Consider the following 25,095-nt stretch of genomic DNA (forward strand, 5'->3'; position numbering starts at 1 on the left):
CTTTCTTTCTTTCTTTCTTTCTTTCTTTCTTTCTTTCTTTCTTTCTTCTTTCTCTCTCTTTCTCTCTCTCTCTCTCTTTCTGTTTTTGGGACAGGGTTTCTCTGTGTAGTCTTGACTGTCCTGGACTCACTTTGTAGATCAGGCTGGCCTTGAACTCACAGAGATCTGCCTGCATCTGCCTCCTGGAGTGCTGGGATTACAGGTTCGTACCACCTCCCCTGGCTTCTACCCTATTTCAAAACTGCAAAACTCAGAATTTCAAAAAACAAAACTCAGAATTGAACTTTTCATTGAATGAATTTAGTATAAATGAAGGACATAATTTAAAATGATTTTATTCACTGGCTAAATAGTCCTGATAATTTTGTTTAAGGTTAATTGATTATTTTTATTAGGTTAGTTTGAAAAAGTTACAGTGACTACTTAGTGTGAATAAGACTGGTTTGGATATGGTTTTATGGGAAATTGGTCAATAAATTGTAGATATTAGTGTGAAAATATGGTAACACAAACAGTGGGTTACACTGCTTTGTCACAGTGATCATGGGTATTTTAGAATTTCTTATTTAAATTCACATGTTCCCTGTGGAGGAAATATAACAGCAACATAGAGCTTGGGGCACCTAGTCAAGGATGTTGCCTAAAGATCCAGGTTCCATCTTACATGTGATGTCCTCCCACCCAGTGTAGAAAATGAAGCTAATGTACGGAGAGGAAGGACATGAGAGGCCTTTGGTCTACCATCTTAATGGCAATGTCTAGGCAACACCATTAAGGAAATGTGCCTAGGGGCTGGAGAGATCACTCTGCAATTAAGGGCACACTGCTGTAGCAGAAGATCTAAGCCTGGCTCCCGGCACCCATGCTGAGATGCTCTTAACTGCCTGTGGCCCCTGCCCCAAGGAATCCAATACACTCTTCTGGCTTCTACAAGCAACCATACACTCAGGGGAACACACACACACACACACACACACACACGCTCACACACACACACACACACACACATGCTCACACACACTCACACACACACCTCACACACACACACTCACACACACATGCTCACACACACACACACTTACACACACATACATACACACTCACACACACACAGACATGCTCACACACACACACACCTCACACACACACACACACACACACACACGCTCACACACACACACACACACACACACACACACACATTCTATGTGTCTTAAGAAAAACTCATGACACTAACTGGGCATGGTGACACACACCTTTAATCCCAGCACTCAGGGGCAAAGGCAGGTGGATCTCTGAGTTTAAGGCCCAGACTGCTGGCTACAAAGCAAAGATCTGGTCACTCAGGCTACACAGTGAGACTGTGTCTCAAACACACACACACACAAAACAAAAACAAAAAAACAAGTATGTTTTTCATTTCCTTGAAATGAAAATATGCTCTGTGTTCACATACAGAAACTGAAATTATCCTTAAATTGGAACATTGCTAATAATTTGCTAGATTCACCGAATCTGCAGACTGAAAGCAGTCTTCATTTTAAATTCATCTCTTAGAGCATTTTCAGCTGGGGGCCGTAAAGATGGCTGGTCATGAAGACTGCCCTTCCAGAGGACCTGCGCTCAGTTCTCAGCACCCGTGTGGGACAGCTTATAGAAGTTTATGATTCCAGCCTCAGGGGACCCGACACTCCCGTTTGGCTTTCATGGCCACCCACCCACACTTGGCATTAACTTACACAGACAAAATCTTATAAAAACAAAATTAATAAACATTAATAAAAACAAAATTTTAAAATATTTTCATTGCTGTTAAAATGTGTATGTAAGTACAGGTGTGTATATTTTTGGTGAGGCATTTCCTTAATCTACTAAAGCTTTTCAGCACATTTTCGACTAAATATATACCCAAACTTTAGAATTATTTCATACATAGTTTATATTAAATCTGGAGAATTTTCTACATCTGTTATTTTAATCAAGAAGAACTATGTCATATGTATTTTAACTTACATATGTCATTATGTTTGGTGGGAAAATGTAAAGATATCAAAATCTTTATGATTTTTGTTTTCTGTTTGCTTTTGAGATGGCTCGCACAGCCCAGGCTAACTTTGGCTTTATCATGTAGCCAAGGATGACCTTTAACTTCTTTTTTTTTTTTTTTCTTTCAAGACAGGGTTTCTCTGTGTAGCTCTGGCTGTCTTGGACTCACTTTGTAGACCAGGCTGGCCTTGAACTCACAGAGAACCATCTGCTTCTGCCACCCTGAGTGCTGGGATGTATGTGGTCTTGACAGTAAAACCCATGGCCTTATACATGCCAGGAAAACACTCTACCAACTAAGCTGCAACTGAGCCAATATTTATTATAATTGAAATAGCTACAAGAGACACAATGAAACAAGACACACTGGGTTCATGAGGTGAATGTTTACAGAGGAAACAGTAAAAATGCTCACCTTTTCCTAGACTCAGTCACCCTCACAGCTTACCTTGAGGTGTGAGGGCAGGCCTTTTCCACCGTGTTCCTTATCACACTTTGCATGCAAGAATCAATGGCCTCTTTTCCTCTTCTTTTTCTATCGCTTTATTGTACCCCCAATTTTAAACACAAACATTTATTCTGCATTGAGATATGAAGTCAAAGCTGTCCTTTGCAGGACAGCTTTACTGGAACCTGTCTTTACTTATCACGGGGACTGCTCACGACACTGTCTGTGTGATTAACTGAAGGACAGTGAGGAGCGAAACCCAGATTTTGGATTCCTTTGCATCACTGGGATAGACCTGTATAGGGCTCGTCGTATTTTTATCTACATCCAAAATTTCTATAAATTGATGGTCTCAGCAAACCATAAAACGTTTATAGAAATTTTATGTAGCATGACACTCTAAGTATGTATAAAGGTCTCATCCCATAATGAAAGCCCCGAGATTTGTCTTGCTTCATCTGGTGCACTTTGCCATAAATGGTTTGCTATGCACAGGGAGAACTCTTGCTACGCAGATGCTGGCTCTAACATTCATTCCAACAGAGCCTTTGCCGCACACTTCCGGAGAACCAGAAAGGGTAACCATGTGTCATTACCACAATGAGAACACATGCAGTCACAATTTAGTAGGAAACACACCCTTCTACGGTTATAATGGTGAGTTAGTACACGATATTAAATGGACACAGTCTTATGTCAACAACCCAATGACCCTAAGCCTTAATGAAAGGTTGTAAAGGAAATGAGAACTGGAGACATAGTCATTGCCCTTTGTCCTAAGATGTTTCCCCCCTTAGTCATTTGGGCCATGTAATTAGATTCCTATTTCTTCCCAGGGCAAATTGTTGGTAAAAACAGCCTGTTATTTTTCATTTCCATTTCCTTTTACATTTGGAACACGACACTAAATTTACTGATTGTGCTCGTGTGTGTGTGTGCTTTTGTGCATGTGTGTGTGTGTTTGCCTATGTGTTCTGTGTACATGCATGTGTGTGAGTGCATTCATGTATGAGTGTGAGTATATGTGTGTGTATGTGCGATCTTTATAAGAAGACAGATGCATTAAAAGAAAATGTTTCATCTTTCCAGAGAAAGTGCATGGTTTCTGCTATCTACCCTGATCTAGGTCTTTTATATTTAATTTAAATTTTACAATTCTATTAGTTTTTATGTTTCACATATATGTATGTGGAAAATAAACCTCATAGAGCACATAATGAAATTCCACACTGTCAAGAAAGGGGGATAGATACTAGTAATATTTATTTTCATTCTACTACCATCATTTACCTCTCAGTGTTGAGATTTCGGTCTGTCTTGTTATTATGCAAATATTTATTTATTCTTTTCTATGGATGAGATACTGCTTTTTTTTTCCTGGACCTCATCTAGCTTTGTTTTCTACAGGGAGAGCAGCTGGTATTTTCTGGTTGAGTCACGTGCTCTGGGAAGAAAAGCTCCCTGTGCCAGTCACTATAAATGGTAATGTTAGTTCCTAGGGCAGACTCAGAGTTCTGTTTCTAACATGGAGCCACAGGGGCAGCACTGACCCAGAAAGGAAAAGAAGAGAAACTTGGGTTTGGGTCTCTGCCTTCCATGTTCCAGTGTGACTCTGACTTCCGTGTTCCAGTGTGTACGAGGCTCAGTGTCTCCAAACCTTGGTTTCTCACCTGAGAATGAGGCTCACATAAGGACACTTGACATACTGTTGCTTTAAATGAACTTTGGAAATTAATTAATAGTGTTTAAACTAATGATTGAGGTATCAAGGAGATGTGTTGTTATTGCCATGTGTATTCACAAATATTTATCACTCATTAATAAGTCACACTGATTAATATTTCTGTTTTTTAACTGTGATGTTGGAGACTATGATTGAACCCTTCATTCCATTAACTTGAAAAAAGCCATCCAACAAAACTGAGACTATGGACACAAGCATGTTTTCTTTCAAGAATTTACAGTTTTTGGAGGGCTTTCATACTAATAATGTTCCTTTACCATCACAAAGAGTGAAAATGTTTTTAAAATAAATCTCAAAAGTTAAATGAAAATTGATGCCAAATTTATAATTATTAAGACTAACAGGCTAACTGTTTATTCACAAATGTGTTAGATAAAATATAGTCTCTACAAATAACACTTTCTTTTTGTTTTTCTTTTGCTATAGAAAATGTCTTATAGCTGCATACAACACTTATGTAACAGTCTATTCTATGATTTTATATGTGTACATGTATGTACAGAAAATTTATAACATGGTTATGCACTGAATATCCATATGGCTGTCCTATATGTTCAATTACAGGAAACGATACTGTCAAAGAAGTGTGAGTGATAAATGTTTATTTCTGTTTACTGCTATGCTTCATTACACCTAAAACATGCATCTCACGGAGGGCATTTTAAACACCTCTGTAATAAAAGTATATCTTATGGTCAACTGTGTCATAACAAAATGTTTTTTAAAATCTTCACCTAGTTACTGTTTTATGAAATATCATCATATCTTCAAATCAGTGTCTTAATTTGAGTCATAAAAAATATACCAAAGTGAATCTGCCCATTGCAAAGACCACTACAAAAAAATGTGTAATTGACATTTTCAGTCAAGTATCAAAACTCAAAGGTAGGAAAAAGCCGCATTCTCCCAATCACAGAAGAGAGATGTGCGGTCTTGGCTGTTTCTAGGTATTTAAGCTGTATGTCTCAGTTATCAAATTTCCTCACCCCAACTAGGAAAACACACTGCAAACTCGCAAAACAACGTGAGTAGAAAGTTTAGGAGGCGTCGGCGTCACCAAATTAGTACGTACTTGTTGCTCTCTCTCTTAGTCCGTTGTTATGTTCCATAGCAAAACACACAGTAAGAAATGACTCTTTTTTTTTTTTTTTTTTTTTTTTGAAAAGCGCTCAGCTTAAATTTGGCGTCTCTGGGCAGGTCTACAAGATCCAGGCCACAGTGCCTCGCGCCATCACTGGGTTCTCACCTACGTTTCAGGAGACCACTAAAGTCAAGCTCCCCTGCATCCTCTTGACCTTCTCCACTGTCGTTAACAAAAGAAAAGCAAAGGGTTTAACTCGGACACACAGATGAGCTTCCTCTGAACAAACACTCTACACAGAATGTATATGCAATTTTGTACTGGCACACAAGGGCTAACTCAACACAAACTATTTCTTTTCACACAAGTGACATTGTACGTTGTTGGAGCATGTACTTGTGCAAAAGGAGACATCAGCAGCTTGTGTCACTGTATGGTTGCAGAATACGCAGTGGGTATTGCATATATGAAGCTGCTTGGATTTGTGTTAAGGCCAGATAACACAAATGCATGAAGCCAAGCACGCAAAGTACTTTGTTTTTTGCAAGTTGGGGGCTCTGGAAAGAAACATGAGTAAGAAGCAAAGGACTTTTGCTGATCTCCGTTATCCATGGAAGGCAGGGACTAGCTTGAAGGACAAAGTGTTGCCTGTCAGACATTTAAGGGCACAGCCTTCTGCCAAAGGTGACCTGTATGTCCGTGAACACACGAATCAGAGAGACGATGCCAACAGGGCATACTGATGGAGGTGCTCACTGCCAAGCTTTCCAGAAGGTGCATTTCTTTCTGTTTTAAAGAGACTGCCCTTTGCAGCACGGTCATTTGCTAGCACCTTTTAAAACAAAGTTTTCAAAAAAGGTTCTCTCTTGAGTTGCTAGTTAACTCTTTCTTAGTGACCCTGTAAGGAGTCCCCTATAGAGAAATGCATCTTAAATCAGACATGCAGCCGCTGTCTTGATTTTCTATGACATCTAAGGGGAAGCCACGGTGCTGACATTTAAATGGCACTGTGAATTTACTTACATGTTTAATTTTTAATGGAGATTTTGTTTCCTGCTCTTTACAGGTGTTAGTTGTAGTTTCTAAGAAAAGAGTCTGTGGGTTTAAAAACAACGTGTCTAACATGTAAGTCATAAGAAATCAAAGCTGACTAAAACGTTTTCCAAATTTCCTGAAAGCAGGTGGTTGAAGGCCTTTCAAAGAGCAATATGGTAGCTTGGGTCTCCCTGTCTTTAGACATACCTGCATGTGCCTTGGGCATGTTTAGATTGGTTTATTGCTAAGCATGAGGTGAGGGGGTGGGGGAAGGTGGTAAGGGGATTTTAAAGTTTGAGGGTTTTTTCCTAAGTTAAAAAAATATCATGGACTAATCAAGTAATATCTAATATTTCTCAAAAGCCACTAAACATGGTATTTCTTGACATTTTAGGCAGGAAATCTATCTTTTTAATCAGACAAAAACATTGCTTTATAATAAAGTGATCACTATTTTATGCTCTAGGACAACTTTTCTTATTCAACAAAATGGTATATGGAGTCAGTCTTAATAGGAACAAAATATCTGATCTCATTAAAAATGTATATCACAGCATCACCAAGCACAGAAGGTAACATAACAAGAAGACACTAGTTGCATCTCTCAGAAGCTAGCAAAAAAAAAAAAAAAAAAAAAAAAAGCACTTTTCTTTCTTAACTCCCTGATTTTTCAACCTTGGTAGCTGCAAAAATAAATTAAACAGGTACCTAAATTATTCCTTTCTTCGGTGTCTGTAACACCAGTAGATCCCGTGGTTATTTATTTAGGACAAGCCAACAGTAAATGGCATTAACTTTATTAAGTAGCTACTTAATTGGAATTGTGGTGGGGGCACATGGTTTAGTAGCTCCATTCGTGATGAAAAGAAATAGAAACGAAAGTTTACAGCTGTGACTTTGCTGGTGCTGTGTGGTGTATTCTTTCTGTGTCTCTTTGGCCACTTGGCGGAAAACGATGCAATGAAGGATGAAGTCACCACTCAATAGATGGATAATATAAGACAATCATGAGACCTACAGAAATGGAGGCTCCACTCTAACAAGACTTCTCGAAGAAATTATTGGTATAAGGTTGGTTGGGCACTAAGCTCATGACTTTTTGAGAATAGCAACTTTTAAATGCATGATACATTTGACAGCAGTGAAATGGACTGTGCCCTTTTGGAATATGGAGCGTGGAGGGGAAATCTTCCAACCCTATGTTATACAAAAGCTTGTCTGTATTCCCACTATCAAATTACCTTCTCTTGAAGGCAGATCTGATGTCAATGTTTGGAGTAGTCCCAGTAGATTCTGTGGAAAGAAAGGAAATAATACAATGAGTGACAATTAAGAAGGCAACTTTGTATTCAGGTCTATCATGGATTGTGGAGATTTCTCCAGATGGAAGAGCACCAGAGGAAAGCAGGTAGCTGAGCTCCTGAGACACTATCATCTCTTGTCCTCTAAATGTAGAACCAACAGAGACTTTGGAGGCAAACTTTCATTCTACCTGCCTGTCTGGAGACTTCATAAAGAACTTTTAAAACCCATTGACTTGATTGATTCTAATCTACTAGGTCATGAAGGGAAGTCCAAACATCAGAGTTCTGCAAAGGTTCCCCAGGAGACTTAGACATGCCAGGCTGGGGTGGTGCTGCTCGGTTGGGCACCAGAAGTTCTTACAGTGAAGGGACCCATGACCACTCTGGATCTGCTTGACATTTGACATCTCTGAGAATGAAAGCTTCATGCCCTTTCCAGGCTATCAGCATGGCTTCTCTTTCTTCCTTTCTGCTTTCCTTTCTTTTCTTTTCTTCCTCTTTCCCTCCCTTCTTTCATCCTTTCCTTCCTTCCTTTCTTCCTTCCCTCTTTTCTTCCTCTGTCCATCTTTTCCTCCCTCCTTCCCTTCTTTTTTCCTCCCTCCCTCTTTCCCTCCTTTCCTTCTCTTCTACCTCCCTCCTTCCCTTTCTTCCTTCTTTCCTTTTTTCTTCCCTTCCTTTCTTCCTTCCTCCCTCCCTTCCATTCTTCCTTTTTTCTTCCTTGCTTCATCTTTGTCTCCCTCTCTCCCTTTCTTCCTTTTTTTTCTTTTATTCTCTTTATATATCTATCTTTATCTCTATCTCTCTCTCTACAGAGTTTTATTACATAGCTCTATCTGTTCTAGAGCTTACTCTAGAAATTGGCTGGCCTCAAACTTGCAGTAGTCTTTCTGACTCTCCCTCCTGAGTGGCCAAGGCATAGTGCACACATAGCTTGTCTACACATTTTTCTGGAAGAGCTTAACCTAATGTGATCACAAAGTTAATCTCCTCATATTTTCTAATCTGCCTAAGTACTATTTCAGTGCAGGGAAGGGATGTTTTTCCTTCTGTGTGGCTGCCCTTCTACTCTCTGTATTGAAATACTACTGACTGCCTTTACCCACACACTCAAGTAGGATAGGGTGTGGTTTCTGGAGCTTCATAACCCTGGTGACTCTGCTCCAGAGAGATCCAAGTTGAAGTGCAGTGCAGGTAACTAATGACATCACCCCAAATGTGGAACAAGCAGTAAGCTGCATAGAAAAACATTGCTTCCTAAAGCTCAATCCCATGTATTGAATTCCATTTAAAACAATACTGGTTTTGTTTCCTTTTTGTGGCTGTATCATACTTGGTTGAAGTCATCTTAAGTTTATAGGTGTTGATGCCAAGTTAATTTTCTACTTATAAAAGTGGAGTTTTCATCCAACATCAGTGTACCCTAGCATTTATCCATATTGTGTTTTCTTTGGGCAGTACACAGAACACACAGGTCAAGAATTTGATATGTGACATTAGTTACTGTGAAAGGATATCTCCCTTCTGTCATAGCAGACTGACATCCTTGTATAGAGTTATTCCCAAACCTCAGTGGAAAGGGGGCCCATGCAACAGATAAAATCATTAGAAAAACTTGAGGTGGTGGAGCATACCTTTAATCCCAGCACTCGGGAGGCAGAGGCAGGCAGATCTCTGTGAGTTTGAGATCAGCCTGGTCTACAGAGTAAGTTCCAGGACAGCCAAGGCTACACAGAGAAACCCTGTCTGCAAAAACTAAAACCAAACCAAACTAAACCAAATAAAACAACAACAAAAACCCAATATTCATCAGGCTTACTAAATCCACCACAAGCAGAAAACACAACCTTAAGTGCAAATTAAAAAATGTAAACCCAAATCTGATAGCGTAATTTTTTACATAATTTTTTTTTTCTTCATCCCTTTCCATCTTGTAAAAAGTCACATTAATCCAGGCAAGCTGGCTGTCTTACCATGCACTTCAAGGTCAAATGAACAGCTGTCAAATTTATCCTTGTAGGTGACCTCACACCTGTAATTTCCAGCATAGTTTTCTTTGGCCTTGATGATCTGCATCTCGAATGTGTATATCTGCAACAGAAAGCATCCACACATGCTGCCGACCGACCTTGATGGCAAAGAGAGGCTCACCGTTCAATCACTCAACAGATTCTCAGTATTAGTGTAAAGATAGGACAGGATGTCTACCCAGCACATGAGTCTCAGTCTAGAAGGATGAGTGTGACCCATAGTTTTTAGGCACAGCAAGAGAGTTACCAAAGAAACGTAGATAAAAGAATGATGATCCTGAGGGACTGAAATCTCTCGAAACTAAACTTTGTTGTAGCTATTTCCTCGGGGTTGGACTTGATCTTTGCCATTTTTGGTTTTGTGTGTGTGTGTGTGTGTGTGTGTGTGTTTGTTTATTTGGTTGGTTTTTTGAGATAGGGTTTCTCTGGGTAGCCTTGGCTGTCCCTGAACTCACCCTGTAGACCAGTGGTGGTGTGTGCCTTTAATCCCAGTGCCCTCAAGGCAGAGACAGGCAGATCTCTGTGAGACTCTTGCCAGTTTGAATCAGAATTGTGTGAATCACCACAACAAGCCACTCACAAGATGGAGCCTTCTTAACATTCTGTTGTGAAGAGAATAGGGAGCCTCACAAGGCTTGTAAAACCTGGCAAGGCCTCTCCCTGTGGTTACGCAGCAGCAGGGAACAATTCCTGAGGAGGAGGGCAGCCTGCAGTCAGGCGGCTGTGGAGAAGTTGCATGAAAGGCTTGGGTGAAGCAGCTCTCATGAATCATGCCTGTGTAGGGGTGACGCTTATCAGGATGTAGCTCCTGTGTGTGTGTGTGTGTGTGTGTTATGCTGCTTTAGCTGACACATTATGCATGCTTTTAGAAATAACCGCAGCGGATTCATTGGTTCACTAAGCTGGACTTGGATGGGATCTTTTCTTTGATGTTACTATGTTAGTTATATGGGGTAAATAAAAATACACTCCCTGGGGGGGGGGGGGGACGGACCATGCAGCAGCCTGAAATAGCTCTTAGTGCCTCAGGACCTTACCCGAGTTTGCCTCTCAAAGGTCTCCTTCAGCTGCAGGTGCTTCCCAGCTTTGCTGGCCAGATCCATCCATTTCCCCTTGAACCATTTGACAGTGGGTTTTCTAAGAAGATCCTCAGCCTTCACTTTGGCTATAAAGGTGATGTTTTCACCTAGAAAAAAAGCACAAAGGATTTCATCTGGGATTTAGAAGCTGCAGTTTATCTTGCTTTCAGCTGATGTTGATGCAGCTCTGGACTGCATAGAGCAGGGCTTACATTTTCACAGTGGAATAGTGGATCAGCCCTGCTTTGAAGTAAGTATCCTTGAAGTCTTAGGAAATCCATTTGATCTGCTTTAGAAGTTTCTATGTAGGTATGTGTGTATGACTGTATGACTGTATGCATGTATGTCTCTTTATTTTTAATTAGATATATTTTATATATAGTTTATTATATAAAATAATAGAATATATACATATACATATACATATAACACTAAGAATTGAACCTTGGGGCCTTGTGCATGCTAGAGAAGTGTTCTGTCACTGAGCCACATCCCTAGCCCATTTGGAAATTTTGAATCAGAAAAGAAGCAATAAAGAAATTGGTTGAAGGAAATCTCTATATGTAAATTTACATTTATGTGGAATTAAAGAAACAAAAAAGGAACACATGTGTTTATTATTTAAGATGATGGGATGCCTGTAATTACAGGGTTATGACTGAGTTAAGCCAATCTCGTGGAAGCGACTTGAAGTGATCACGCAGTCACTGCTGAGGCCCTGGGGACTTCAGAAGCAGCCTGCCCACTAGCCTAGTGTCTCAGTTTCTTACAAGAACATACGAGGAACCAACACTAGGCCTGAAAGAAGAAACTCAGGGATATGGTTAGTTATATGCCCATTTGTACCATATCTGGTTGGTATCCACATCTGATTCTGATCGTAAGAATTTGCTAAATTAAAATCCAGAAGCTGCTACCTTGTTTCCTCTCTCAGCACTCTGTTTCTTTCCTTCTCGGCATGTGGCTTTTGTGCTTTTCTGTTTGGTTAACTCCTCTTGTCTGTTCATGTCTTTAGGCTACAACTTAAGTGGATTCTCACGGTACTTGTCGCCAGCACAACCAGGTAGTATGTTATGTAGTGGACATTTTTGATAAATTATTTCCAAATCTGGGCCGTCTGTCTGGCCAGCTGCCCCTGAGCCACATTACACAGTGCATCTCGCACGTGTAGGGGTTGTGGGCGCCCTGAGCATCTTAGTGGGTGAGTCCTGTCACAGTGACAGCAGACACCAGCTTCCGAGCTCCTCAGGCAGGCTCGTCACTCCTTCTCATCTCACACGAGGAGAAATTGAAGGGTAACGTGGCTAAATGGTCTACGCTACTAGCAAAAAACATAACCGATATTTTAGACCCAATCAAATTGGACTCCTATGTGCTAACAACTACTAACATAACTATCATCCATCTTTTGGGGTTATAAAATGCACGGTGTATATCCCTGTACAATAGGCTGTAATAGACTCAGTCATAAAGGGAATACCGATACCATAACAGGAGTGGACCTCAGAAACTTATGCTAACCAAATGAATGTAACAGGAAACATGTTGTATAATTATTCCATTTGTATAAAATAAGCAGGGCAGGTAAATCCACAGGAAAAAAGATTAGGATTAGGGAATTGGGGAGGGTCAGTGGAGGAAAGGGTTGCAAGACCTCCTGGGGATAATGAAAATATTTGGACCAGCACGGGTATGAGGAGTGTTTTTGTGGTTACTGAAAATCTCATTCTAAGATGATTTATCTTTGTGATAGGTGGAAACGAGGATTCCGGGCCAATACTCACCGACTTTCACTGATCCTGTTTGAGGTTTTTCAACAAACAGGGTGGACAGCTGAGAGTTGGCATTCTGCTTGTCCTGCTCCTCCCCGCCAGCAGGCGACTCACCAAGAGACCATTCTGGAAGCAGAAAGGAAGTAGCAGATCATTTCAGGCCAGGTTCTCCTCAGACTGACTTACCTGTGAATGCTGTCCTCCTCCATACTGATTCTTGCTCTTGCTTAATAAAACTAGATCAAAATGACAGCATTCCCTTGTCCCCACCAACCACCAGCAGAAAGGGACAGGCTCCCATTCTGACAGGAATGGCCCTTCTGAGGCCAGACAAAGGAACATTTTCTAATTCCTGGAATAGCGAAGCTGCTCTGTCTTTGGTGTTCTGCCTGTTCCCTGTTATCTCAATAGTGGCCGGAGAGCCACACAGCAAGCTCGGTGTCTTTCCGGATGACTGACTCTGCAGCCAAATCCCTACAACAGGGTCAGGAGGACCTAAAGAGGTGGGTCACTTTGGAGTCAACTGCTCAGTGTAGGTCCGAGAGCCAAACCTGGCTTCTTACTTCTAGCTTTCTTGCTGTGCTCAGCGGGAAATTATACACAGAGGTAAGTAAGTTACAGGGTCATGACCTGCAGGTACAGACGTACAGAACAGCAGGGTGGTCCTGCAAGGAAGAAAAATACAAGGACAAACCAGAACAGAAGAATAAAGAGAGGCAAGCTGAAAAAGAAGCTTATTTTGTGTTTTCTAGTCTGCAAGGAGAAGCAGGGTTGACGCCGACCAGCAGGTAACTCCAGGGAGGGAGTGGGGAAGGTGGCGGGGGACTGTGGTTACCCCCTCGCTCAGCCAAGAGCAGAGTCCGATGTCCACACTTGATGACAGGGAGGAAACGCATGGCTCAATGGCTCTGTGCTTGTTAATGTTTCATGAGAAAAAGGGAAGTGCACATTTAATCATTTTAGTTTTCATGGGTCAGTCATGCTCAGTGCTAAGGATCCTACCCATGATGAAGTTAAGCCAAGTGGCCCCTTGATTACACGTTCTTAATTCCTGAGTTAGCGTGAAAGTCGTGTGTTGTGCCTGTGATGTAAATAATAACAGTGAGGGGTGAGTGCAGAGGATGTGAGCACAGGAATCTTTATTGTTTGTTCACGGCTGTACGAGCAGTATCTATGCCACTAACTGGTCCTTAAGCATCCAGTGACAGGACTGTTTAGGCTCACAAGACAAATGAGTGAATGAATGACTGAATGATCAATAGCTTTAGAATTGCAGAGACAGCTGACAGGAAATGGCTTAAACAATTATATTTGCAGTTACACACAGATATGAATTATAACTTGCCACATCCCAGCAGTGGAGACTGATCTCTGTTTATTTGCTAACTGTTTAACAAAAATGATATTATAACCAATACATCTGTGGCATTATGTGGCCGGATTCTTGAATGTGTGCATTGTATCATGCAAAATTAATTGTTTCTCAATACATTAGTATTCTTGTCTGGGGAAAGTGTAATGAAAGGTTGCTGTAATGCTACAGACTGAGTAAAACAAGGATTAGAATCAGTACAGCATCGAGAAATGGTCATTAGTGCTTGGACAAGCTCGGGGTCCAGATGCCTTGCCCAGATGCTCACCTGAGTCTTTTCTCTCCAGGGCCCGACTACCCAAACCTGAAAGGAAAGCATGATTTGGAGAATGCAGGAGAGTGTAGGAACTAGGAAAGAGGGGGTGACTGCAACCTTCTTGGGGCACTTCTAAACCCTGTCTCTCTTTGTTATGGAGGGAGAAAACTACGAGTTGGCAGAGTGGAAAATCAGTAGAGTCTCAATTATGAAGGACTCTGTTAGGAATCCACCCTCTTTAAGAGCAATAATACAGTTTAAAAATACAAGCAAGAAGGGGGATATATAGATGAAAATGGATAATAAAACATTTTCATCCCTAAAATAACCCATATTCAAGAGTTTCTTTTCTTTTCTTTTTTTTTTTTAAGACAATGTTTCACCATGTAACCCAGGCTGGCCTTGAACTCACTCTGTAGCCCAAGGTGGCCTGGCCTTGAGAGCCTCCTGCCTCAGCCTCCCCGTAAGTACTGGGACTATGGATGTGCACCACCACCTGGCTGGAAAAATCTTCCTTTTCAAAAGCTGTTTGTGGAAATCATCCTTAAAGCCAATGTTTCCTTCCTGCTTCCCTGCCTCTTTGCTTCTACAGTGGGTCAATGAATTATCGAGTTAATAGTGGGGCCAAGGGGTCCTCCTAACCTGGAGGCAGGGCACTCGGCGGAGAGGCCTCATCTTCCTCTGAAACAAGAAACAGGAGGAAAAAGTCAAGGAGGAAAGAACTTCATCCAGGTAACCTGGAAGAGGAATCTGGAAAAGAAGAGAGAGACTACACAGAGCATTTTCAACCGCTGAGGGAGCCATAGGTAGGTAGGTAGGTAGCCTTTAAGAGCGTGGGCAGAAACCAAGCCAAATAGGAGGAGAATAAAAAAAAAAAAACCAGTGTGAGAGCTGGACAATTCAAATGAAAGCATAGATTAAAACAAAAGGGGGGGGGCTATGCCAGAGTTTCTGACTGTAAGTCAGCGGGAGGATGACGGAGGGGGTTTCCAAGTTTTTGTTTCATAGTTGAAACCAACAGCTGATGTTATTCATATATCATATTTACTTAGACACTGACACACAAGCTTTTAGGGACTCTTAGAGAACTTGTTTCCACCCAGAAAACCCCACAGTTTCCCTTCTGTACTTAAGAGGCCAAAATCCTCAAATTAATGAATATAAATTAATCGGTTCTATTAAGCTTAGTGATAATTATCTCAGAACTTCGCAGCCATTTCCCCAAGATTGTACTGGCACTTCCAGTGCTGCATAAATCAGAATTTACTCATGCAAATTTATAAATTCCAAAATATGTTGTGCAGGTCCCAGGCTCAGAGGCGCACTGAAGTGTGCCCCTTCTTGACACACCTGTGTAGCCACACGCATGCTCTACACACTTGCAGAGGCAGTTGTAAGTAGTATTGTAAACCTGGACCCTTCTTTCCCAAACCATGCAAGCTAATGTTTGAACAAACAATAAACATCTTACACTTTTCATAATAGAAAGTTCTAGGACCTTATATGATCTCATACATAGGCTACAGAAGATCCGTGTCTGTAGAATGTTCATTAAAAGTAGTTTAAAAATTACTGAGAAGGTAGGTTTTTATATGATCTATTTGAATATTTACAGCAAATACCATTTTAGTGACTTTACATTACTTTCAACCAGAGATGTACCTTACCGTTTCTTTAAACAAAATATTATAACACAGAGACACCCTACCATTTATTATTTCAATACGCAGGAGGAGATTCACCGGGTTATAAAAACTGGGATTATTCAGTGGAAGATTTTAGTGTTCAGAGAAGAGTGGAGAATGCTGGGCGGAAGCTAAACGTTTATATTTTATTGAGCTCTTTGAGCACACATGTCAAAGCCTTTGGTGAGTTCATGTGCATCAGGAATGAACTTGAGATGATATACTTCAAACTCATTTCCCTTTGGAATTCTCTTCTCCTGGAATACTCATTAAATTGTACATCTATAGCTACTTCTGAAATTTAAGGAGAAAGCTGGCCCGGGACTCCCCGAGAACCTGAAATCCTCCTGCTATAGTCTCCTGAGCTCTGGCATCACTGGTGCTCACCTCTATGACGGACCTTAGATGCTGAACATCTGACTTTAAATTCTCGAACACTGGTCTGGTTGAATTCAGTTGAACTGGGTGAGAAAGGAAAGTTTAATTGTTCTTATCTACCACTAAAGGAAGATGCTCCTGCTATGAAGTAACTGTGTGAACTTCACAGGTTCTGTGACATACAACACCATTTATATGAAAAACAGAATCTTACAAAAACACACAGTGTAGTCTGGAAGTCACACTACTCCTTTCTCTACTTATAAATGACTATAGTATTGATGAAAATTTTAACATTTCCTTTTGGGCTTACTAGAATACTACACACTAGAATACAAGGCATTGAAGGCAGCGTGTTTGTTCCCTAGCTACACAGAAGGGCAATTTAACAAAGCAGACCTTGACCTTGCTTATCTCTAGGCTGTGGAAGTTGTAGAGCGATGAAAATGACATTCTAGCCAACTGAAGTTCCCAGGGAAGCAGTCAGAGGAGGGAGAGAACTCAGCCACCCTCACAACCTAGAGAGGTACACATGAGCCTTCTTAGCTGTGGGTAAGCCCTGCTGTCAATCACAGCACCACAGAGTCAGTAGGATGTGTTTGAGCCTTCCAGGCTCTGTTAGGCATACAATTATTTCTACCTAAGTGGCCTGAACTCAAATCAATCCGTCTGCCTCTGCTTCCCACATGCAGGGATTAAAGGCGAGTGCCACTGTGCTTGGCTTTCCTGAAGTTAACTGTAAATTGCCTGTTAATGAAAAAGGTGATAATTTAAATAATGTAAACCTCAGACAATGTCAAGGCTTTGGAATGAAGACTAAACGCATATGAGATATACATGGTTCACAACAAACCCGTTAAATGCTGGCATAATACCTTGTCTGGTTTAGGCAAATCCATGAATGCCTCAAGCAGGGCAATCACATGTAGAAAATATTGTTATGCATGAACAAAACTACAACAGAAAAAGCAAAATATTGGAAGATGGCAACAACAGCTAACATTAATTCATTAAGTTTTGAGTCATATGATAAACTTACAATTTTTTAAACAACATGCTTTTACATTTTGATGCTTACAAAATCAGTATTCATCCCATCATAAATATGAATATTTAATGAGTTTTTCTGCTCCAATATCTTTAAGTCAATGTTATATCTTCTAGTGGCTCTCTCAGAATTGGAAAACACACTGATGTTAATTTTTTAAACGAAGTTCATTACCATGAAGCAATGACATTAGAATATATATAAAAAAAAGAAAAGTATAAGAGGCATTTCAGCGGATGGTTGATTGAATGGCCCCCACAGACTCTTTCGTTTGAATGCTTGACCCATAGGGAGTGGCTCTATTAGCAAAAGTGGCCTTATTAGAGGAAGTGTGTCACTGTCTGGGCGGGCTTGGAAGTCTCAGATCTTCAAGCTGCACCTGTGTGGCACACAGTCTTCTGCTGCCTGAGGATGAAGATGTAGAACTCTCGGCTCCCTCTCCAGCACCACGTCAGCCTGCATGCCACCATGCTTCCCGCCATGATGATAATGGACTAAACTTCTGAACTGTGAGCCAACCCCAGTTAAATGTTTTCCTTTATAAGAGTTGCTGTGATCATGGTGTCTGCTCACAGCAATAGGAACCCTAAACTAAGACAATACCTAAAGGTAAATTGCTCAAACATATTTAAGCATGTGAGTAAAATCTCCAGGGTACTGTTACTGTGGGTATAAAGGAACCTAAACAAAGAAAAAGAATTAATAGTTCTTTAAAGAAATTGAGTCCTTCAGGAGAGCACAGTTCAGAATGTCTGCTGATTCACTTCCTCGTGTGCCAGCCACACTCATGCCAGGAGGAGGAGAGACTTTGGCTTCAGTTAGTGTGAGAGACTGGGTAAGCATGGGGTTGATTTGAGACAGCTTATGCGGCAATGTTAATCCCTGAGAAAAGCAAATGCATTTTTATTTTTCTTACAGCAAGAAAAAACAATTATATATATAAAAAAAACAATTATTTTTCTGGAAGAAAAACAAAAAGAGGAGCAATTCTTTTAACTAAGCTATCATATGTGTATGTGTGTATATGTTTGTGTCTGAACTAATAGGATTAAAAACAAACAAACAAACAAACAAAAAACCCTTTTTTGAGATAGGGTCTTACTTTGTAGCCTTCGATGGTCTCAAACTCAGTTTTTCTGTCTCAGCCTCTTAGACACTAGGATTATGGGTGTGTGTTACCACGACTGACTCAGAAGTTCCTAATATGGTTGAAGAAGTTGGCAGATATAGCCAATACCCCAATTACAAGATCAATATCAGAACCAAACAACTCTCCATGGCCACAAACATGAATTTTTTTTTCAAAAATTTCTAGGTGGTCCCCAAATAATTCAGCCAAAAATATGCTTCTTAAAACATTTGGGGTGGGAGGATGGGAGCAATAGCTCAGTGGTTAATAACACTGGCTGTTCTTCCAGAGGACCTGGGTTCAAGTCCCACATGGCAGCTCATAACTGTCTGTAATTCCAGTTCCAGGGGATCTGACACCCTCACAGACATACATGCAAGCAAGACACCAATGTATATATAGTAAATAGATAAATAATAATTTTAAAACACTTTTTTCTTTGTTTTTAACTTTATTTGTCTGAATGTTATTCCTGAATCACGTGCAGGCAGTACCTGTAGAGGCCAGAGAGGTCATCATAGGCCCCTAGGACTGGGCTTACACAGGGCTATGAGCTGCCGCCTGGGTGCTGGTAGTGTAACCTCCTTCAGCGCTCTTAACTATTGAGTCATTTCTCTAGCACAGCTAAATATTGTTAATAGTGGTAGCCTGAGAGAGTATTTGTTGAACATATTTTAATTAGACAGAGGACTAGTGTGCATAATCATCAAAGATATCAGGGTGAGTTCTGAAGTAACTTCAAGTTTGACCGTGTTTAGAAGCTTTGAGCAAGTTATTCCACGCTACCCTCTAGAAACATAAGTATGCATCTTGCCCAGCAAAGGAGAATATGGGAATAAAACTTAATCCAGGTCACCATTGTTAGTAGGGTCAACAGGCAAGCCAGTGTGGAAATTCAGTTATTGATTCATTTGGCAAATACTTATTGGGAGACTCTCCTATGAGGTTCTGTGTCAGATGCTGGAGAGAAGGAGATATGGAGACCAGAGGGGAGTTAAGACATAGTGCCTGACCGCTGAAAGGTAGCCAGCTGCTTAGGGAGAGGAGTTGACCATGAATGCATGACTCGTGGAGACAATCATCCACAAGAGGCAACAGGTCCAGGAAAAACCAGGAGGAGGAAGGAAAGGAGGAAACAAGCCAGATGGTCAGGGGTGGGCTGTCAGAGGGCTGAAACCAGAGTGAGTTGGCTAGTTCAGAAAAAGATTAAAAAGACTAAAAGTAGGAGGGAGAGAGCAGAGGAAGACCTTCTGGTTAATCCTGGAGAAAAGTGCGCAGCCCACTTAGCCCACACAGACATTCTTTCCTGTTGCAACTTTTTTGCTCCAATGTTTTCTTTGAAATCTCCCTGTTCTGGATGAAAACAGGTGGTAGCTGAAGAGGACTACATACATAGAAAACAAAATAAAACCATTTACCTGGCTTCCTTATTTAAGGGTATCACTTTTCATACTAACCCAACTTGCTTGCCAAGTATGAAAAGTGACTCTTTAAAAACAAAAAGGCAGTTTATGAACCGGGACATGTCACTGTAAGCAGTCATGTCCTCACGTATCTTCTGCAAATGCAAGAAAAAGAATGCTACTAAATTTTGGAGATTCCATCATGTGGCCTTATTCTTCCATCATACTTGTTTTCTGTAAGCAAGTTTCTGGCAACTTGTGGCTTTTAGTTTATAGAAAATGTACTTAAGCATCTAAGTAGAGCATGAAGACCTCTGCGGCCTGAGGGTCGAGCCCAGGCCGTGTTTAAACCACGACAGCTTGCCTTGCAGCATTACATCATCTGTTATGTTGGTTCAGCCTGACAGGTTGGTCCAAGCACCTTTCCAAATTTGGAAGCAGAGGTATACTCCATTGGTCTTGTTGAGAATAAAGTTACAATGTCTTCAGCCAGGATGTTCAAATCTCCTTGAACCCATATCATGGAAAGATTTCCAGGAGTTTGCACTGTCTGCATTCTGTAAGAAAATAGCCTTGAACGATGGCCAGGTGGCCAGGGTTAGCTGTGGTACTGTCCATGGGCACTCCTGAAGGTCAGGACAAAGTGCAGTGTGCTAACACTGAGTGTTCATTTACAAGACAGTGAGCCCCAGTTGTCTGAAGAAAACCAGACACTGAAAGAAAGATTTTATGAACGTATAGGAGACAGTAGCATAGGAAGTAGGAACTGAAATATGACATAGAAAGAACAAACAGGTAATCAACACGCATTGAGCTGTGTTCAGGAAAGAAAAGAATCTTCTTGTTGTAATCAGTAATTTTTTCTGGCATTTAAACTACCTTATTCATTACTCAAATAAATGTTAACGTAAAAACCATGATGCAAACATATAAGGCAAAACTGTCCATCAACTCCCTTGGGCGGCTATTATCCCTCAGCCTAAAAGAGATGGCCACTGATGACAATGGCTCCAGCCATGGTGAGACACTGAAATACAAGATAACGACTGCTTCTTTTCAAAAACTGTATTATCTCCACAATGTGCAAAGTGTGGGCCAGGATTACATCAATCAGTGAGTTTTCAACTCGGTGAGCAGCTGCACGACGTCTGCTTAATGTGGACTGTCTGTGTCTGCAAGTCAGAGTGTCTATAGGAGGATGTGCTCAGTGTTATGAAGTGAGCGGCAGATCTTCACAATCGCTAGGGACACATGAACTAGTTCACATCATGACTCAAAAGCTGACAAACTTCTTTGAAACAGCTGGATAAATCAGCTGGTTTTCCCAACTGAAACCAGGATCAAATAGCTTTTCACACATGCTCAGTTGGACCCAATTCACCAATTCCCATGCTGGCTTCTCCCTGAGTGCTTGTGACATTGTTTTGTATCGATTTTCCTTGGTTTGGAAATGTGTGTGACAGCCACACACCAAAGCACCACTTGGTTATGCTGATGAGATGCAAATGAGGAAGTGGAAACCACACAGATGAAAGCTAACGTCTGGAAATGTCACAGGTCACATGACCACCAGAAGGACCCCCTTCCTGTTCTGGCCTTGTTGAATTCAGCCTCCCTCCCTCCCTCCGACTCACCTTTTGCTGGAGCAGTCCCCGCCTCTTTCTCTTTATTTGGTTCTGTGTGGAAAGTACAAGCACATCTTTAAAAGTGTCTTACAGCACTTTTCTGGGTGACGAGCAGTGAGCAGAGGGAGAGGAAGGAGATAAATGACGGTGTTAACAATGCTACATACTCATTATGCCGCACATTAATTGGGAGTTTGGGATTATAGTTCAGAGTCACTTTAACCTTTAATCAAAGCAGTTAATAAACGTGATTGTTTTAAAAGTATATATATAAAACATGCAATACACATTGTTAAAAGATGTTTAACCCAGGACCAGGTGTGTTGGCACACTGTTTGTTTTACTCTCAGCACTCAGGAGTCGGAGGCAGGGGATCTCTGTGAGTTCAAAGACAGCATGGTCTATATAGCTAGCTTCAGGACTGCCAGGGCTACCTAGAGAGACCCTGTTTCAGTAAAACAAACCCTCCCACCAAAAGAAAAAGAAAAAGGGAATATACCTAATCCTACCAGGACCATGTTTTATAAACCAGAATAGATTATGTGGGTATACTATGTTTCAGAGTTCAGCCAGGGACATTTTAAGGAACTTTGACCTTTGTAAAGAGTCCCAGGAGCTTAGCTTCTAGCTGTTACAAGGAGGTATGAAATGATTGCAAGATGTTTGCAGCTTCAAAAACGTTCCTGTGGGCACACAGGTCTTCTGGATCAGGTTGGGTGGAAAGAAATGTGCCACAAGCACAGTGGGGTCAGCCTTTCTCAGTCAGTGCTACCTACCTTGCATTTTTTTCAGTTCACAATCACATTTGTTTAGAGATAAGAAGACAGTGTGTGTAAGGTAGTAACTGCTGGGGCTGGGGGTGGCTCCGCAGTTAAGAACTTGCTGTTTGAACAGGAGGCTCTGAATCTGGACTGCAGCACCCATGTCAGGTGGCCGACATTGCCTGTAACTTCATCCCTCCCCCGGCCTCTGCCTGCACCTGAATCCAGATACAAGTGCATGTACCTTCACATGGATACCCCACACAGATACATCTTAAAACATTAAAGTACTTGTTTCAACCATAGCTAGGCATGAATGGCACACATTGTAATCCTATCGAAGCAAAAGGATCGTAAATTTGAGACCAGCCTGAGATACAGGACACCCTGTTTCAAACAAACAAGCAAAAACAAAACAAAACAAAAAAACATAAAACATTATTTCTAGCACGAGTTCTCTCCTCCACAGTTTGTCTGTTTGTGTGCCTGTCTTTTTCTGTAACTAGTGAGCCATATCTCAGCTAACTAAGGACTATCTCAGCACAGTTTGAGAAGAGGCATTTTGGCTATAGAAGCTCAATATTGTGTGATAATTATGAAATGTGGCAGAATAAAGGATGCATAATTTATAATGGCCTAGCACAACATCTGACCCGCAGGCAGAAGGGAAAGGCTTAGCTGTGTGGCCTCTAAGTTCTCAGTGTTCTCATTGACTGCCAAAGTAAACTTTACATACTAAAAGAAAGAAGCCAGCCCTCAGAAGAATGTCACAAGTCTCCAGGGACCTCATGATGGATATCTACAAATGGGAGCTTACCCATTTGACCTCTTAGGGCACTGACTCTGTTTCATTCATTTGGAAATTCAGCAGTATTCCTTACTGCTTAAGGTATTCAGTGAGGCTGGTATTCCAAGCCAGACAAAGAGGTTTCTGTGAACAGCTAGTCCCCGGACTGCCCTCAGAAAAACTATCTCCAGGATGGAAAGTCTCCATAATCCTCTCATAAATTTCTAGCAAAAAAGGAGGAGGGGGCACTAGAAATTGAAACCTTTTTCAGCTCTAATCTGACTTGGACGGAACCAGTCAGCAGTGGCTCCTCCACCCCCTGGCTCCCCACCACACTACCAATTCAGGTAACCAGCACATAATTGCATAAGGCCCTGAGAGGGTTTCCTAGAGCATTGAGAGGCTCCTCAGTATACAAGCTGAGTTTCGCTTCATTGCTCTACAGGCTGTGTTTCATTGTAAATTTGACTGCAAACTGTTTTCTTTTTAGAACTCCATGCTGTGTCTGGTACAGGGTGAGTTTTAGCTTTCAAGTGTTCAGAAGAGAGCCTTGTGTCCTTTTCCATGGTCACAGTGCCACCTAGAGTTGTGCATGGGGTAAATGCCCAGTGAGTGACTCACCAGTTGCCTCTTTAAGGAGGAAGGGTGACAAGAAAGAGATTTGTTGTTTTTTGGGGGAGAGAAGGGAAAGGATTGGTGGGGTTGGCCTGGGTAGGGAGCTTGAGGAACAATGCACGTGATTTTGGTTTCTTTCATCTGGCAGGAGCAGACACACGGATGGTCCTGAGGGCCACACTGAGCTTTTACCCCTCAGCGGAGCTGGCTTATTATTTCGGCTCCATCGTCTTACTTAAGCCACAGACGGGTTTCTCACACATAAGGCAGATTTCGTATGTTCTGGCTGTATGTGCAGCTACCAAGAAGTTGGCTGCATAGTTTTAGTTATTTTATTTATTTATTTTTATTTTTTTTATATATTTTTTGAATTTTATTTTTTTCTTATCAGTTACATTTTATTAACTCTGCATCCCAGCCGTGTAAGGCAAGAGAATATTAACAATTCAATAAATTGGATCTGATGGTGTGCTCCAGAGGGCCCCAAACCTTTCTGGAAACTTCCCAAAGAGTTTCTGAAGGTGTCTGGTGGTGACATAGACCAAGTTGAAAAGCTACTGAGCTTCGGGCTGAGATAGGATCCATTTTCTACTGTCACAAGAAAGATGTAAACTCTGACTATTACTAAACCAGGGGAAGCTTTGCAAACACTTTGCCTCCACCAAAGCAAAACATAAGCCTGGCAACAGCTTGCACCTAACTGAAGGCCTTGGGAAAGATCTCACAATACATATGAAGTGCTGTTCAAATCAGGTTAAGTCACCTCGTATTATTTTTGTTATCAACTTATCACAGTTGTAATCATCCAGTGTTTCAACAGGAAGTAGGTTAAAGCTCGCAGCATCCGCAGAGGCCGAATCATGCTGGGGTGGACTTCAGCATTTGCAGCTCAAACATGTGAGGTGATGGCTTCACTTACCTTCTGGGGGCGGAGCTGGGGTGGACACTTCATTTTCTAGAAATGAAAAGGATAATGGAAGTATTAGGGCTCATTTCAGGTAAGTAAGGGCTGCTGCACTCTGGCTGCCATCTCCCCATGCTTGCCGACAGAGAATCGGTGGTAGCATAACAGGCCAAAGGCATGATGCCTTGTGGTGTGTGGTGTGGACTGCAGACCTAAGTGACCTGATTGGCTGGATCCAGGCTGTGCTCGACACCTAGTTATTCACCCAAGGCTGAGAAGGGTGGGGCATGCCTATAATCCCCGCACTTTCCTGGTCGAGGCAGGAGAATTGGGAGCTCACTGTCATCTCTCGCTATATATCTAGTTCCAGGACAACTGGGGCTATTTAAGAGTCTGTCTCAAAATGTAAAAACAAATAAAACCCCATCCAAGGGTCTAGAGAGATGGCTCCGTGGTTAAGAGCACTGGCCGCTCTTTCAGAGGACCTGGGCTCAGTTCCCAGCAACCACAGGGCAGCTCAGAACTGTCTGTAACTCCAGTTCCAGGGGATCTGACACCCTCACACAGACATACATGCAGGGAAAACACCAATGCAC

The 25,095-nt window shown here is 41.5% G+C and overlaps 1 protein-coding gene across 1 annotated transcript in view; it reads right to left on the reverse strand.

Moving 5' to 3' along the window:
* Positions 1-25,095, reverse strand: part of Mybpc1 (myosin binding protein C1) — a 75,826-nt gene that overhangs the window by 46,256 nt on the left and 4,475 nt on the right. The window contains exons 3-11 of the mRNA XM_055627790.1: positions 24,515-24,550; positions 21,442-21,483; positions 14,807-14,845; positions 14,177-14,212; positions 12,549-12,662; positions 10,723-10,871; positions 9,629-9,746; positions 7,596-7,647; positions 5,485-5,541 (exon numbers count right to left, since the gene is read on the reverse strand). Coding sequence (XP_055483765.1) covers positions 5,485-5,541; positions 7,596-7,647; positions 9,629-9,746; positions 10,723-10,871; positions 12,549-12,662; positions 14,177-14,212; positions 14,807-14,845; positions 21,442-21,483; positions 24,515-24,550 — 643 coding nt within the window. The remainder of the gene's footprint in view (positions 1-5,484; positions 5,542-7,595; positions 7,648-9,628; positions 9,747-10,722; positions 10,872-12,548; positions 12,663-14,176; positions 14,213-14,806; positions 14,846-21,441; positions 21,484-24,514; positions 24,551-25,095) is intronic.

Source organism: Psammomys obesus, unplaced genomic scaffold (genome assembly GCF_907164565.1).
Source record: "Psammomys obesus unplaced genomic scaffold, mPsaObe1.curated_primary_1811, whole genome shotgun sequence".
Taxonomy (NCBI): domain Eukaryota; kingdom Metazoa; phylum Chordata; class Mammalia; order Rodentia; family Muridae; genus Psammomys; species Psammomys obesus.